The sequence below is a fragment of the Oncorhynchus tshawytscha genome, linkage group LG18 (assembly GCF_018296145.1).
Source record: "Oncorhynchus tshawytscha isolate Ot180627B linkage group LG18, Otsh_v2.0, whole genome shotgun sequence".
In the NCBI taxonomy this organism is placed as follows: domain Eukaryota; kingdom Metazoa; phylum Chordata; class Actinopteri; order Salmoniformes; family Salmonidae; genus Oncorhynchus; species Oncorhynchus tshawytscha.
Window position 1 is genome coordinate 7,796,564 of NC_056446.1, and position 16,827 is coordinate 7,813,390.

At 43.3% G+C, this 16,827-nt stretch overlaps 1 protein-coding gene across 10 annotated transcripts in view; it reads left to right on the forward strand.

Moving 5' to 3' along the window:
- The window catches only part of LOC112217421 (ephrin type-B receptor 3-like), a 119,956-nt gene that overhangs the window by 64,898 nt on the left and 38,231 nt on the right, over positions 1-16,827 (forward strand). For all 10 annotated transcript variants that reach the window (XM_042300614.1, XM_042300608.1, XM_042300609.1 and 7 more), the window contains exons 4-5: positions 2,786-2,941; positions 5,251-5,586. In XM_042300614.1, coding sequence (XP_042156548.1) covers positions 2,786-2,941; positions 5,251-5,586 — 492 coding nt within the window. The remainder of the gene's footprint in view (positions 1-2,785; positions 2,942-5,250; positions 5,587-16,827) is intronic.

Sequence of the window (16,827 nt, forward strand, 5' to 3'; positions counted from 1 at the left end):
AACAAACACAGAGACAGGAACAATCACCCACAAACACACAGTGAAACCCGGGCTACCTAAATATGGTTCCCAATCAGAGACAACGATAATCACCTGACTCTGATTGAGAACCGCCTCAGGCAGCCATAGACTTTCCTAGACAACCCTACTCAGTCACAATCCCAATACCTACTAAAACCCCAATACAAAAACACAACACAAAATAAACCCATGTCACACCCTGGCCTGACCAAATAAATATAGAAAACACAAAATACTAAGACCAGGGCGTGACAGACGGGATCTGGAGTGTGGACATCAGTTCATCTTTCAATCACCCACATGGGTATATGCTCCTAAAAACCAATGAGGAGATGGGAGAGGCGGGACTTGCAGTTCATCAAGCATCACAAATAGTACCAAGTTCTATTTTAGCGCCTGGCCACGTAGTTGCTTGTTGACGAGCACGAGCAGTGTGGGTGCAATGATTGAATAACATGTATCTGTAAATTTACTTTGCAACGCTCATGCACGCAACGCAAGCGGTGTGGTCAGCATGTTAGACTTGCTTTCAATGAGAATGACAGCTCTATAATTCACATTTTTCTATATATTTTTTTTATTTCACCTTTATTTAAACAGGTAGGCCAGTTGAGAACAAGTTCTCCCTTACAACTGCGACCTGGCCAAGATAAAGCAAAGCAGTCCGACACAAACAACACAGAGTGACACATGGAATAAACAAACATACAGTCAATAACACAATAGAACATTCTATATAGAGTGTGTGCAAATGAGGTAAGATAAGGGAGGTAAGGCAATAAATAGGCCATAGTGGTGAAATAATTACAATTGAGCAATTAAACACTGGAGTGATAGATGTGCAGAAGATGAACGTGCAAGTAGAGATAGTGGGGTGCAAAGGAACAAAAAATAAATAACAGTATGGGGATGAGGTAGTTGGATGGGCTATTTACAGATGGGCTATGTGCAGGTGAAGTGATTTGTGAGCTGCTCTGACAGCTGGTGCTTAAAGTTATAGAGGGTGTTATGAGTCTCCGGGTTCAGTGATTTTTGCAATTCGTTCCAGTCATTGGCAGCCGAGAACTGTAAGGAAAGACGGCCAAAGAGGAATTTGATCAGGTTGCAGGTTTAAAGAGGAAGGTTTAATTGGGATAGTGCCCCATCAAACCTGAATATTCGCCTTTTCAAGTTCTCATTAACCAAAATATATATTTTTAACAGGACAATATGATAGAACATGACACGCATTGTACTTCATAGTGACCTTGAAAAAACTATTTGCATAGTTGCAAAGTTCACAAGCACAACTAGCATGTTCACGAACATGACTAAGAAGACAAATGTTATTTGAGGTAAAAATGTTATCATGCCAGGATGTTAGCGCTTTTTGTTGTTGTGGGTGTCTGTGATTAATGGTGGAAGAACAAACACACTCAGTGTTAATGCACACCACTCAGCAGCTAATGCGGCTTTGTACCAATATTATACCTTCACACACAGCGAAACGGTGACATATATGACAAGAACCAGTCCCACAGCGCTACCACTGACCTCATTTCTAAATTATACTTTCCACAGGAAGCAAACAAACCCAGTAGCAACACAGCAGTTTGAACAGTTTGAACCAAAACCAAGCAACCTTGACATTGACGAGTGAGTTAGCGGCATAGTCGGTCATGCTAAGCAACTTTGTTGTCTCACCTTCCCCTTTTTTATTAACATACCCACCTCCATTCACCTTTTAACGAGACAGTTTAGTGAGAGATAAATAGATAGAGACAGCTGGAATGTTCCGGATCAGAGTGCCATCTACTGCCTATGCGATGCTTCCCTGTCCTGCTTGCTAGCTCATAACTTATCAGTTATAAACTTCTAAACAGGCCCTGTAAAAATTTATAGGGAGTCTACAAAGGGCACCGGTCAACAATGTTATAACTACACATCAGAGAAACTATGCGCTCTCTGCTTGAGGCGTTATTTATTGATTTATTTTATGTATTAATGTTTTACTTTTACCATTTAACATTGAGAACAAATTCTCTCTATGACAGATATTTTATCCATTATTGTTGCAGTAAATTGGATTGATTTGAAAAAAGGAAGACGATAGGCACACTTTTGAGAAAAGCTTCTTAGTATTGAGAGCATGTTACGGTGAAGTGAAGGCTGTTCCCAAGTGTCATGGAAGTGTGTGTGTGTGTGTGTATGTGTGTGTGTGTGTGTGTGTGCGTGCTTGTGCAAGTGTGCATATGTGTGTATGCAAACATGCATATTTGTGTGTGTACGTCCTTGTGCATGCATATGTGTGTGTGTGCATATATTTGCGTGTGTATCAGGGATAAGAGAAGGAGTTCAGAGGAAGGCTTCACGCTAGTGTGTGTGTTTGTTCTGAGGGATGTGTTAGTAATTTGGGATGACCGTGTGTGCATCTGTGCACGAGTTTATGCAAAGGGCTGCGTGTTTCTTAAAATGCCCTCTTCCTATAATGTTGCTGGGGGATGTGGTCTCCAGAGAGGTGGAAAAAGGAAAACAAAAACAAACAAACACACACACACATGAGATAGCCATAGTTTATCACAGAAGTGAGTGCCAAGACAATGTGCACACACACACACACCGGAAAATGCAAATACAAACAACTACAACCTAGCTTTACACAGGTACAATTTTGCTATTCTTGAGATTCAAATGAGTGCTTTCATTCACCTGTGTTAACCTTGTCCACCTTATCTGTGTAGTTCCTGGCTTTTGGACTCACTCCTTTGATCTCTCCCTTTCTCAGCTTGCAGCCCGGGCACGTTCAAATCCAAGCAGGGTGAGGGCTTCTGTACTCCCTGCCCACCAAACAGCCGGACCAGCTCTGGAGCAGCTAGCTTGTGCTCCTGCAGAAACGGCTACTACCGCTCAGACACAGACTCACCTGACAATGCCTGCACCAGTATGTTTTTTTCTCATTTAGTTGCTGTCTTGCATACACACAAACAAACAACACACATTACAATATGCTACTACACTCAAGGGCCTGAATATACACTGAGGTTGTGGGTATTGTTGTGTGTTCACTTTTGCAGACATTAAGCCATTCCCAACCTCTTCCAAGACACTCAAAAAACGATTAATTTCTCGCTGGACTATGACCTTCACTCACTACCTTTATCAGCACTCTCTGAAGGGCCTGAGAACATTCCCACATGTACAACAAACACAGCCACTCTCCCAATGTTTTCCAAGCGCTATCCCAACGTTATCAGTGCCTTTTGCACACCGTAGCCTATCCGCCTGTGCAGCTGCCACCTCTCACTGGCAGAGTGTAGGAATGTATCTAGTGGATGTGTCTTAGTTAAGAGCAAAGAGAGCACGCATACACACACACACAGGGAGTAATCCTTTCACTTGTGGTGAACAGAGGGTCTATTTTCTCTTGTTGTTAGGTTTGTTTGATTCTCCCACAGAGCAGGCAGAGATAAGGCCACAATAATTGGATAACAATTGCTACGCCGCTGCCAAGAGTCTCTCTTGTCCCTCTTAGTTGTTTCCACAAGCACAAATATTCATGCATGCTCACAGGAGTGCACACGCAGGCGTGCACGTATGTGGTGCGCGGGTCAGCTGTTTGTTCACCCGCCCGCAATTGTTAATAACCCATTCGCAACCGCCCGACTATAAGTGATAAAGTGAAAATCTGAAGCCCGCATCCGACCCTGACCTGCTAATATAGAAAATGTGCTCTAGTCTACAGTCAGATATGGTGGAAGGTTTTTTTGACAGGGGTTGTAGGATTTTTTTGCCTGATTTATATATGTTTCTGCATATAATTTCAAACATTTTGGTAGACTATTTGTTAGTCTATAATTAGATATATGCAGCTTCTCTTCTGTCATTATATGTTGCCCTAGAAGAGTAATTAAACCCCTGCTCACCAGAATAACATCATAAATAGAGAGAATGAATGCTTTAATGTAGTTGATTGTAAAGTTCTCTGTTACCTCTGCTTCTTTTGCAGAGCAAAGACATGTAGGGACTGTGGAGAAATAGCAATCACTAAATAAAATGGAGTGACATCTGTTTGACCGGTTGTAAAGTAACAGAAATCTATGACAACGACACAACATGTTTCTGAAAAGCTTTCAGTTTGTATTGGATGCATATGTTATGTGGTTGAAATAGCTGTTATGATGCTGTTAAAGATAGCACCTCTGCAGATGATATCTAACAGCGTATTTGCATTCTCTCAAGTTGCTGAAAGAAAGAAATCATATTTCTCCACTCGTGTTCCCGAGCAAAATGTTTCCCTACGTTTGACTTATAATTTTACTGTAAGAAATCCTTAATTCTGCAGAAGTTAATATTATGTATATGTGAGATTTCAGTTTCCATTTAACTCATCTGAACAGTAGGTTACAGTTCCCTTGACGTGCTATAGACCTATTTGAAGTCCCTGACTTGACTGGGACTGTTGAATTTGTATAGCGCCTAAAAATCTTCACATATAACATAGCTAGCACTGCTATCTTCCTCTTTTACCAATTCACCAAATCTTTCCCAAATATTACTTTTCTGGCCCTCTCTTCTTTTTGTTTTCAACTCTCTTATTGAATTAAACTCCGGCATTGTCCTTTTTGTGGATGCACTTTTTTCTGCCCGTTCCCAACAGCATTTGGCCTGTATGCTATTTGGCTCATGTACAGTTAGGCCCTTAAGCTTAGGCTTAAACACTAATGCCAAATAGCCTAAAATAATGAAAGATAAACCTCAATGTAGCCTATAAATTGCACAAGAATTATACATTTATGGATTTTTTAAGATATTGTTTTCTCTTTATTCAACTCACCCACCCTTCATCCACACAATATTTGATGACCAAAAACCCGCCAGCCCTGATATAACCGTGGGGACTGCGGGCTATGAATTAACCCGTGCATCACTAATGTACGTGCCCGCACACAAACACACACGCTCTCATACTTACAGAAAGAGTTGCACTGTCTTTTTATTTCATATTGAGTTTTCTCTAAGAACTCAAAACACAGAGAGAATTAACCCTCATCCATTACCACTACCACCAAAGGCCTATTGAAATAGAATCTATTAGATTCTACTCCCTGTTCTAAATATATTTCATGTCCTGTTGAATTGTTCAATATTGTTGCTTTGTCAATCCTTCTGTCATGCCAATAAAACGTATATGAATTGAAATGAATTGACACTATTTTCTTCATTTTTTCTTCTTCTTTCCTTCCCCCACAGCCATCCCCTCTGCGCCACGCAGCGTTATCTCCAACGTCAATGAGACCTCCCTGGTCCTGGAGTGGAGCGAGCCACGCGACTCTGGCGGTCGAGGTGACATATTCTACAACATCATCTGCAAAAAGTGCCTGCCTGAGCGTGGCATGTGCTCTCGCTGCGATGACAATGTGGACATCTCGCCGCGCCACCTGGGCCTGACGCAGCGTCGTGTGGCGGTCCGCAACCTGCAGGCACACACCCAGTACAGCTTTGAGATCCAGGCCGTCAACGGCGTGTCGAATAAGAGCCCATACACGCCGCAGTTCTCCGCTGTCAACATCACCACCAACCAGGCTGGTAGGTAAAACCATGGCTAGTCCATAGGATTGAATAAAACTTTATTGTTCCATTGTGAAATGGACAGTTGTCTTTTGAATATCTTGTGTTTTTCCTAAGCTAAAAGATAAGACACATGTACAGATTGAGAATGAATGGAAGTGAAACATGATCAGCTGCAGAACAGCGTTTTGAAGTAGGTTAGCGGTGCTCAAGGGCACAATGGCAGTGTGCTACAATTGGTGATGTTTACGATAGGGTGAAGCATTTTTCAATAATAGATGATGGTTGCTTCAAGGAAAAATAGATAGTGATTTACAGCAACAAGGCGGGTAAAAGCAGACATTTGTTCAGATACATTTCCTCTGCATGTAGGTGTGGGTTACATACGATATATGTATTTTAAGTGAAGATTGAGAAGAAAAACATTTGAATGAGATTTACAGAAGGACAATTTCACACGCCCACAGCGCTCGGCACACACCACCGCAAATAGCAATAGCGAGGCAGTGCTGCTTGTATGGCTAGGCATTGAACCGACACTCTTCTGCCCACAATGATCAACCCACTGTCAACCCACAGCATCTTCAATAACTAGGCCACCATAGTAATCTGCACCACCAAGCCCGATGCAATCCTCCTTTGGTTTGCTGTATGGAGCTTGTGTGTGGATGTCTATATTGTGTGTTGTTGTGTAGTTTTCCCTGCTGTATGCCTATATAGCCTGGGTTTGGGTCTGGGTCTCTGTGTTGAGTTTACCCTTATGTAGGCCTATAGCTGGGGTTTATTTGTTGGTCTTTGATTTGAGTTTCCCTTGCAATAGGCCTTTTAGCTGGGGTTTTGAATTTCTATGTAGAGTTTGCTCAATCTGCCTGTAGTTGGGGTTGTGTGTTGGTTCCTGTGTGGAGTTTTCCCTGGTGTAGGCCAATAGCCAGGGATTGTGTATACGTTTCTGATATATAGCTGGGGTTTGTGTATGGGTCTCTATGTAGAGTCTGCTCTTTAGACAGGCTCAGACAGACCCTGGGATTATCCCTCTCTGCAGCCATGTGCCCCTCATCTCCCTTCTGTTCCTCCTCAAAGTCTTACGAAAGGAATGGGAATGGCCCACTGTTTGTGCCTGGGGCTCCGGTGGGGATTCCGTAGTCCCCCATTGTTGCGCAAGGGTCGGGCACCGGGTGCCACACGGGTGACAGGCATAGACGCCAGAGCAATGGAGCAAACGGAGCAGCTACAGACCCACTCTCAAAATATGGGTGCAAACGTGTAATTTCTAATTTTCAATGATAAGTAATGTTTTGAGCTAGTCTGTATTGAAATAGATATGTCCATATTATATATGATATACTAATTAACAGATTGCGTTTTACACCCCTCCCCCCGTCACCTCAAGATGAGTGGTTTTGACTACTCAAAAGTTTTGCTTCGCTCCCGCACGACACGGTTTTGGTATAGTGGGCAAAACATTTTATGCTGTAAATGTCATATTGATGTTCTTATAAAGACAGTATGACTACACTTTCCTAGAAAATACAAATAAGTTTGCTGTCTAACCAGAACAAGAATGGCATTCTATGTGTCTATCTGGCCAAATTTAAGGATTTGTTTGTCTAACCACACACTGCCATGCACAGCTCTCTGGGTGAGGTTCTGTCTTCAAGTCTTCAGTGGGTGATGAAGCTCCTTCCATCTATGTAATGTATTACAGGTTATGGACAGGTGTAGTCAGGTGGCAGGAGAGGTGGAGTGCATGACACTCCATCCTGGATGTGACTGAGTTTGCCTCAACCCACGGGCCAGCAGGCAGAGTTCAATAACTACAGGCAGATGTGATACGGAGGAGAGTGGCACTCTTCTCATACCACTCTGAAGGCTACTGACCAGGAAGAAGCTTTGCATACAGAGTAATATGAGAAGAGTGCAATTGCTGAAGTTATGTAGCTATTCTAAATAAAAGTGTTTTGATCACTTTCAAGTGTAACAGCTCCATGTAGAATAAACCATACCTCACATAATACTGTAGAAGCGGGGTTCTGCTTAATATAACAGGTTGCAAATATTATACCTTCCTGTGTGGTGTCCCGTATAAGACAGGAGTTCCCTGACGTTTGAAGAATACACAGGGTCCCCCACTATTGATAATAACATTTGATTAAATAATAACAAAAAAAGATCAGAAAAAGTAATAGATGTGTCTTGTATCGTTTTAATGCTGAGTGCAAGGTCTCTCCCAATTCAGACATCTGTATCAACCAGTCTTTCAGTCAGAGAACTCTATTTCAAAAGCATCTATTCGGTCCTTGATGAGTGACACATGTATTGAAAGGGTGATATTACTTAACACTTGTCATGTACTGTCTTATAAGTAATCACCTATTGTCCCTTCTGTGGTGTTTGCCAACACCTGATGGGCATGGCAGCGCAGATCAGCTCTAGGCCCCTCTCATTACAGATACTGGTCATGAAGGAGCCTGACTTTGGGTCCTATATCCGACCCAGCTCCTATATCACAGATTGAGGGAGAGAAAGACTGTCACCATACAGTCATGGTAGACGACATTAGATACACGGTTGAACATAGCCCATCAGAGATCCTGATTCACAAGGGACACGTGCTAGCATGGTAGTCATTTCTCACTCTGGCCCTGGAGTAATCCATTGGCACAGTGGAAAGGGTCACCTTCTTACAACATACAAGACACACATATACACACAGAATTGATTACATTATCAATGGTGGTTAGGTGAATTCCAGGTGTCCTCCATTACTCTGAACCGGGACTGGTGTCTGGCCACTGCCTCAGACTTCTGTAACAGCTCCTGATATGGCAGGAGGTTTCCCACGATGCTGCTGAACAACAAATCCACCAGGTTGAAGCCTGTGAATTAAATAAAATATCATCACTCAATAAACATATGGTGAGAAAAATAACTATCTCTAGTTTGGAAGTAAGGTATATGCTAATAGAGGGACTGTAAAGTACAGAATAGATTCAGGCTAGTGACGCTGATGCCGTTTCTATGCAACCAGCTGTGTATGTTGCTGAATGCTTGCTGATACGTTTTGCTATTTTCTGCCAGAGCCAAAGCCACAAGTACCATCCTTTACTTATTTTTGCCCTAGAAAATACACAAACTTTTATGAGAACATGCATGTTGTGGCAGACACCCCCGAATGCTAGCTAACTTGCAAATCTGGGTTAGTTATCAATATCTGTCCGAGTTGAAATGAGTTGGCTAGCTAGTGTCTGCCAACCGTTATTCAAATCAAATCAAATCAAATTTATTTATATAGCCCTTCGTACATCAGCTGATATCTCAAAGTGCTGTACAGAAACCCAGCCTAAAACCCCAAACAGCAAGCAATGCAGGTGTAGAAGCACGGTGGCTAGGAAAAACTCCCTAGAAAGGCCAAAACCTAGGAAGAAACCTAGAGAGGAACCAGGCTATGTGGGGTGGCCAGTCCTCTTCTGGCTGTGCCGGGTGGAGATTATAACAGAACATGGCCAAGATGTTCAAATGTTCATAAATGACCAGCATGGTCGAATAATAATAAGGCAGAACAGTTGAAACTGGAGCAGCAGCACAGTCAGGTGGAAGTTGAAACTGGAGCAGCAGCATGGCCAGATGGACTGGGGACAGCAAGGAGTCATCATGTCAGGTAGTCCTGGGGCATGGTCCTAGGGCTCAGGTCCTCCGAGAGAGAGAAAGAAAGAGAGAAGGAGAGAATTAGAGAACGCACACTTAGATTCACACAGGACACCGAATAGGACAGGAGAAGTACTCCAGATATAACAAACTAACCCCAGCCCCCCGACACATAAACTACTGCAGCATAAATACTGGAGGCTGAGACAGGAGGGGTCAAGAGACACTGTGGCCCCATCCGAGGACACCCCCGGACAGGGCCAAACAGGTTATTGAAAGAAAGTTTGAAAGAAAGTTGGTTACATCGTATGAGTAGCTAGTATCCAATGCCTGCCCTGTATTGACACTAAATGCAAATGTGCTACAATTAGCTGCTGATAACAAGGTAGCTAGCTAACATGAGATTTGCTCATCTTCCTCTGACATGCTACATCACATTACACATTAGCGTGATGTGTTTACTTAGCTACAGTATCATTCCCCTTTCATCTGTGGTATCATAGCTAGCCTTGCTTGCTAGCATTATCAAATAATGTTGTATAATGAAAAGTAGATAGCTAGCTGGTACCAATATAATAATGAACAGATACCATTCCTGGCCATCTCCATCCCTGGCCATCTGGCAATATTGTTGAAATGCATTGGAGGTTGGCACCTACTTTATGGAAGCCCATTTTCACTCCTATTTGCTGAGCGAAAATGTAATGTGCATGTGTTGCACCCAGATGCAAACTTGACAACATTGTCCAAAAACTCCACATGGCAGCTCGGGTTGGACCACAATGTGTTGTCTCTGTGAAATTGGTATAATTGGCAAAAGTGGGCATGTAAGTAATCCATACCAAAACCCTCAAGTACGTCGTAACTAACTCACTTACAAAACTCAGTTTTGGACGAGACTGACTTTCTGACCAACATTTTCCTATTTACAATGTGTCATCAATTTTGACACTAGTCTAAATGTTTCTGACTCATATTGATGCCAGATAGGCCATTTCTTATGAGAGAAGTTGTGTATTGCCTTCAGTTGCTCTTAAACATTTTCATGGTGACACCGCTTCAAACAATGGCGCCAAGAAAAGTTCAGGTCTGAGGAAAATTGGAACATTATTATGCTTGCTGAGACAACACCTTTGTTATTTCTCATACTTTTTATGATTATTATGTTTCTTCACAAGTTGTTGTCAAATATGTAGCCTACTCACTGTGGTATGTTGTTGAAATGGCCACTAATAAACAGAATGACAATTTGAAAATTATTTATAGTAGCCTAGTCTTGTAACTGCAGACTACAGATTTGTTCAAATGTAAAACCCTCTTATTTTCTTAAAAATCTTAAAAATGCAAGATTCTCCAGGAAGGCTACAGTAGGACTTGTGTAGGATATGTGGTTTTAAGAACCAAAACGTGATTAGATTATGTATGTAGTGCTTTTCTTTGTTTCTATTAATCAAATTAGGACTACACAATAACATATGCAGGCTGTATATGAGTAACTCCATTTTTTTGTATGTACTCCAGTTTGCATTTTCAAGTTGATAGTTCTTGTTCAGTACCCTACCAGATATTTGCCATATTGAGAAAATATTTTTTTTACATTTAAAAAATAATTAAAGTTCACATGTTTTATTGTACTAAATTATTGTGATCACGTTATTTCTGACAAAAAGAAAAGGAATACCTAGCAATTTAACAATGCTTTTCCTTAACCTACCAATTACAACATTCCAATTCAAATCCTTATTGGGTAAAACAATATTATTCCTCCCATTTTCGATTTCATTTCCTCATTGTTATGCGTTATCCTGGCCACATTCTTAACAGTTTGGCTTGTCAATCAATCACTGTGGGTGGGGAAGGAGCAGGATGTTTGTGAGTCACATGGTTGGGAGGGTTTCAGACCAGTCAATGAATCATTGGAGGTGGGATTTTCAGGGAAGTGGGTAGATTAGTAAACTAGTCATTAAAACAATTTTTCAATATAAATGATTGTGTAAAAAACCTAAGACAAATTGTTGTGTTCTGTCAAATAATATGTATTCCACATATTAAGAAACAGTATAGAATTGCAGGAAAATGTATTCCAAAAATATAGTGATCCCCTCCTGCCACCCTCTCCCCTCCAAGCTTTTGCACCCCCACTTTCACACAATGCACCCCCCAGTAGGTCAGGGGGGAGCAGCAGGGGGGAAGGAGAGACACCACCCCGATCAGATTATCCTTAGATTCCCTACCATTCTCGCCGCTCTCCGCATTCACCTTTTAAGACCAAAAATAAATAGAGGCGATAAGCCGTGTGAGGCCCGCCATGGTTACTGGTTACTCCCCAGTGTCTCGGCCAAGAGGAGGTTCCCAGTGACCTGGGGAGTTTGTCCAGGGAGTATTGTCTATGGGGAGAGGTTTGCGATTTTCAGGGAGGAATGGGTGGCTGGTGGTAGGCTACTACATGGGGATGGAGCTTTGGGTTAGGGAAGAAAGAGAGAAAGAGGGGAGGGAGTGAGATAGAGGGAGGTCTAGGGTGGTGGTGGTGACAATGAAAAGGAGAAACAAAGGTTCAAAGTACCGGACTTGGGGATTAGAAACTGTTTAACAAAGATTATTGGTGGAGAGAGGGAGAAGGGGGGTGGGGGGACGAAGAGGAGAATACTAGGAGTAAAAGAGACAGATGAAACTGGGGAAGAGAATCATTAAGAGGGGAGACATTTTTGAGCGTACTTAAGAAGGACTGAAGTGACAATGGATGTTAAATAAAAGCGAATGATAGGGTAGGAACTAGGGAGGTGAGTGTAACAGGGTTATATTGGTGATTCCCCTTGCCACTTTATTGTTAAGCCAATGGGTTTTTGGTTTGAGTTTGTCTTGCCTTCACCTACTCAACATGGCATCTTATTGGCTGGTTTGCGTAGCTTGCTTACGAGGGGGGATGTTCCAGTTAGAATCGTCCCAATGAACAAGCACCAAACCAGCGGTAAGTTGTTGGTTGCCAAGCACTGTACATCAAAAGTGATTTTTATACTCTCAAGTGATGATTTAAATGTACAATTTATATCAAATTGTTTGTAAATGTTATTCGAACATCACACATAAGATACAGCGGTTTTTGGAGAATATTTGTTGTGCATTTTGTTGTAAAGAATTCCCGCCAGTACTAGCTAGCAACTTACTGTGTCTGGTGGGGGGGGTTTCATATATTTTGTACAGTGCGTGAGTGCAGAGTTGGATGGTGAGACGTGCATTGCATGACGTGCAATTTTGTGCCGTTCCTAACAGGTACATTGTTAAAGATATTATATTGTATATTGTAATTGTATTATTTTGGTAACTAGCCCAGTGAACAAGCACCAAACCAGCGTGCGTGAGTGCAGAGTTGGATGGTGAGACGTACATTGCATGACGTGCAATTTTGTGCCGTTCCTAACAGAATAAAGCTACATGACTGGTGCTACATATTTTAGTTCCGTGTCGATGACTGATTGTACACAACGCAAGAAGAGTGCTGTTACAGTGGTGCCGTGACCGTTCTTCTGGATCGGATCATCCTCCGCTGGATTTCCATCTCAGAACTTCGCCGTGGTTGCTGTTGAAGAATCAGATAAGACGTTGCTGGTGCAGTTTATGGCGATATCACATTTCGCCACAAGAGGGCGCCACTAGAACGTTTTATCGAAATTGATGATTTCTCTGGCTGAGGCTCTTCACAGATAAACAATAACTTTTGTGTTACTTGTTTATTTGCAATTATAATGTATGTCTGATATAAGTAGGGTGAGTTTTACCAGTGTACTAGATATAGGTTAGATTTTGATGTGAGGTTTAAAAAAAAATATATATATATATATATATATATACATGTTTTGCTATTTACATTTTTATTAGGGTGTTGATTTCCCATTGTTAAAATGGAAGGTGTTGGGAGAGGTAGGGGTTTCCTGTCATTTAATCTGTCACCATCTGTTGGTAGGGGTTCAGCCAAAATTCCAGTTACTTCTACACCTATGCCCAAACTGGAGGATTTTGATGATAGTTTACCCATGGACATGCCCAAGGATGTGTATGAAAGAGTTTTGCCAAATACAGGGAGTGGGGAGGTCTCCATGGATTTCATAGCTGACATAGTACAGCAGATTGGTCATTCCATTGGGGAGAACATTGCCTCCTGTTTGGAGTCAAAGGCAAAGGTTGGACAAGTTGGGGACAATGTTATGGGGAGTGTATGCAGCTCGAGGGGTATGGATGTGTCAAGCCTGAACCTGGTATTGAAGTCTGATATCAGGGAACCGGTGTACTTTCGGGGGGATGGCTCTGAAAAGTGCACAGTGCATGAGTGGGAGGATATGGTAATGGTTTACATGCGTAAGAGGGGCGTGTCTGTGATGGACCAAGCAGTTGAGGTTATGGGCAGGCTTATGGGAAGGGCCCGCGATGTTGTTAAAGTTGGCATACGCAGCAATCCCTCCATTGATTTATCTAAAGGCCCGAGTCCCATCTTTGACATACTGAAACAACATTTTAGTGACACTGTTTTTTCAAGCATGCCCCTTGCTGACCCACATTGAAGTACCCAATACGTTGCCTTACCCAGCCCAGACTATTCAGGGCTCAGCTGAGCCGATTGAACGTATCCTTGCAATGCTGGAGCGTGTGCTGGAGCAGAGGCCACAACAGTCTGACCATAAGTTCCAAAAAGGGAATAGGAGCAAAGTAAAGTCTAATGGGCCATGTAACGTGTGCGGGGATGCTGGACATGATACTTACTTTTACTGCAGGGCCAATCACCTCTGCTTTCTTTGTCATGTAGCTGGCCACGCACGCTCTCAGTGCCCCAAGGCCGCAGATCTGAGCACAGCTAGTGGAGTCCCTACAGTAATCACTGCTCAGCTTCCGGAAAACTAGTAGGCCTGCATGTAGAAGGGGAGAGTGTTGGGCCTTTTGTAGAGTCCCCATCAGTGAGAGCTGTTGATTTGGAGTCTGTATATAAAAGTGTTTGTGACGAAATGGAGACTGAGAAGAGTATCATAATGCAGAACACACAGAGACTTTCCCGTATGATGATTTATTCTATGCCAAGGTGTTAATAGGAGGAGAAGTGGAAGTGAGAGCTATGCTTGACAGTGGATCCATGGCTTGTACCTTGAGCTCTAGGGTCTTACCTGAACTGTTGCATGCAGGAGTGTTGAAAAGTCCATCATTGAGTCCTACAGAGGTAGTCTTGGTTGGTTGTGGTGGGTTGAAGACGAGGCCTTTGGGAGTATGTGAGCTGGAGATGGAGGTGTACGGATGTAGAGTTGCTGTGCCTACACTGGTGGTTGAAGGCCAGAGTGATGACCTCATCTTGGGCAGCAATCTCCTAAAGCACATGATTCGCCACCTGAAGACGGATGGAGATCTCTGGAAGAGGGTTTATACTCCCGTGTGTGACGGGGGTGAGGAGAGCAAGCTAATCGATATGATGGCTAATGTGGAGAGATGGAGAGACAGTGAAGTACCTGACAAAGTTGGAACTGTGAGACTAAAAGGGGCTGTGACTCTAGAGCCTATGCAGGAGCACTTAGTCTGGGACAGACAACGAAACACTCAGAATCTATCAGCTGGCAGTGCTGTTGTCATTGAGCCCAGCAGTTCAAGGTCAACACCAAGGTCAATACTGGTAGGGAGGACAGTAGCTCTATTGCAGGGGGATGGGTTGCTCCCTGTTAGAGTGATAAACCCTTCTCAGAAGACAGTGACATTGAGACGAAACACCACTCTAGCCGATGTCTTTCCTTGCATGGCTCTAGAGGACTTTGACTGGTCGTGTGTGAATGATGGTTCATCAGCAGCTTTACAGCAGCAAGTGCAGAGAACGGCTGATATACTCACTGACTGCCAAGATAACTTGACACTGACTGACAGTTCCAGCCAACTTCACGATACTGACGGACCTGACAGTTCAAGCGATCCTGAGGTCTTACGTGACTTAGGTTTGACTGATATTGATATCTCCTCCTGTCAAGCGTCTCCTGCTGGTAAGAAGAAACTCATCCAGCTCATAGCTGAGTACCAGTCTATTTTTTCCACGCACAAGTTGGATTGTGGAAAAGCTTCCGGATGTCTTCACCGCATTCAACTGAGTGATGAGAAACCCTTTCGGATGCCCTACCGACGCCTTTCACCAAATAATTATGAGAAGCTCAAACAAGCATTGAATGAGATGGAAGAACGTGATATCATAAGGAAGTCTAGTAGTGAGTTCACCTCTCCCCTTGTCCTTGTATGGAAGAAGTCTGGAGACCTGAGACTCTGTACTGATTTTCGTTTGCTCAATGCTCGCACCATCAAAGACGCCCACCCACTCCCTCACCAGGCTGACGCGCTGGCTGCGTTAGGTGGAAATGCCTTTTTCTCGACAATGGACCTTACCTCTGGCTACTACAATGTGGAGGTGCATGAGGATGACCGGAGATTCACAGCTTTTACGTCGCCATTTGGATTGTATGAATACAATCGAATGCCACAGGGGTTATGTAATAGTCCTGCAACCTTTATGAGGTTGATGCTAAACATCTTTGGGGATCAGAACTTTCTTAGCCTGCTGTGTTACCTTGACGATGTCTTGGTCTATGCGCCCACTGAAGATCTGGCTATACAGCGCCTGGAAATGTTTTTTGAGCGTCTCAAGGCTCACAACCTGAAGTTGACGCCAAAAAAGTGTAACTTTCTGCAGAGGTCTGTGAAGTTTCTGGGGCATATCATTAGTGCGGATGGTGTAGCTACAGACCCGGAGAAGGTGAGGGCCATTACAGGAGTAACAGAAGCTGATCTGATGAAAGATGGCACTGACATTCCATCTCAGAAGAAATTGAGGTAATTCCTTGGGATGGTGGTGTATTATCAACAGTTCATTGAAGGTTGCTCGACCATTGCAAAGCCTCTCTTTGGATTGACTACTGGACACAAGGCTCCACGCTGGAAAAAGAAGCGAAGCTCACCTGTCAGGAAGTTGACGGCTGCCGACTGGACAACAGAATGCAGACAGGCCTTATTCCAGCTAAAGCAAGCCTTACTGGACCAGGTTTTGTTGGCCCACCCCAACTTCGAGAAACCCTTTCTACTCTCGGTGGATGCATCCAGCAATGGCTTAGGTGCTGTGCTATCTCAGGTGCAGGAACCGGTAGCTACAGCGAGACCTATAGCCTTCGCGAGCAAGTCCCTCAGTTATGCACAGTCGAGGTATCCTGCGCACAGGCTCGAGTTCTTTGCCATGAAATGGGCTATCTGTGACAAGTTCCACCACTGGCTACGGGGACAGCAGTTCACGGTATGGACGGATAATAATCCCTTGACATACATTCTGACCAAAGCAAAGCTTGATGCTTGTGAATAGAGATGGGTCGCCAAGCTGGCACCGTACGAGTTTGACATTAAGTACATCCCTGGAAAAATTAATGTTGTTGCAGATGCTTTGAGCAGAGAGCCCTTCGTACGACCCAGTGCACTCCATCGCCTGACAAGGGTCCCGTACGAGACCTTACTAGCTGAAGCCGACGCTGTGCGCACAGACAGAGTGCAAGATGTGTTTCGCTGGTCCAGCCACCCCTTTGACAAAGCCTCTGACTCCAACGAAGTGGTCATTAG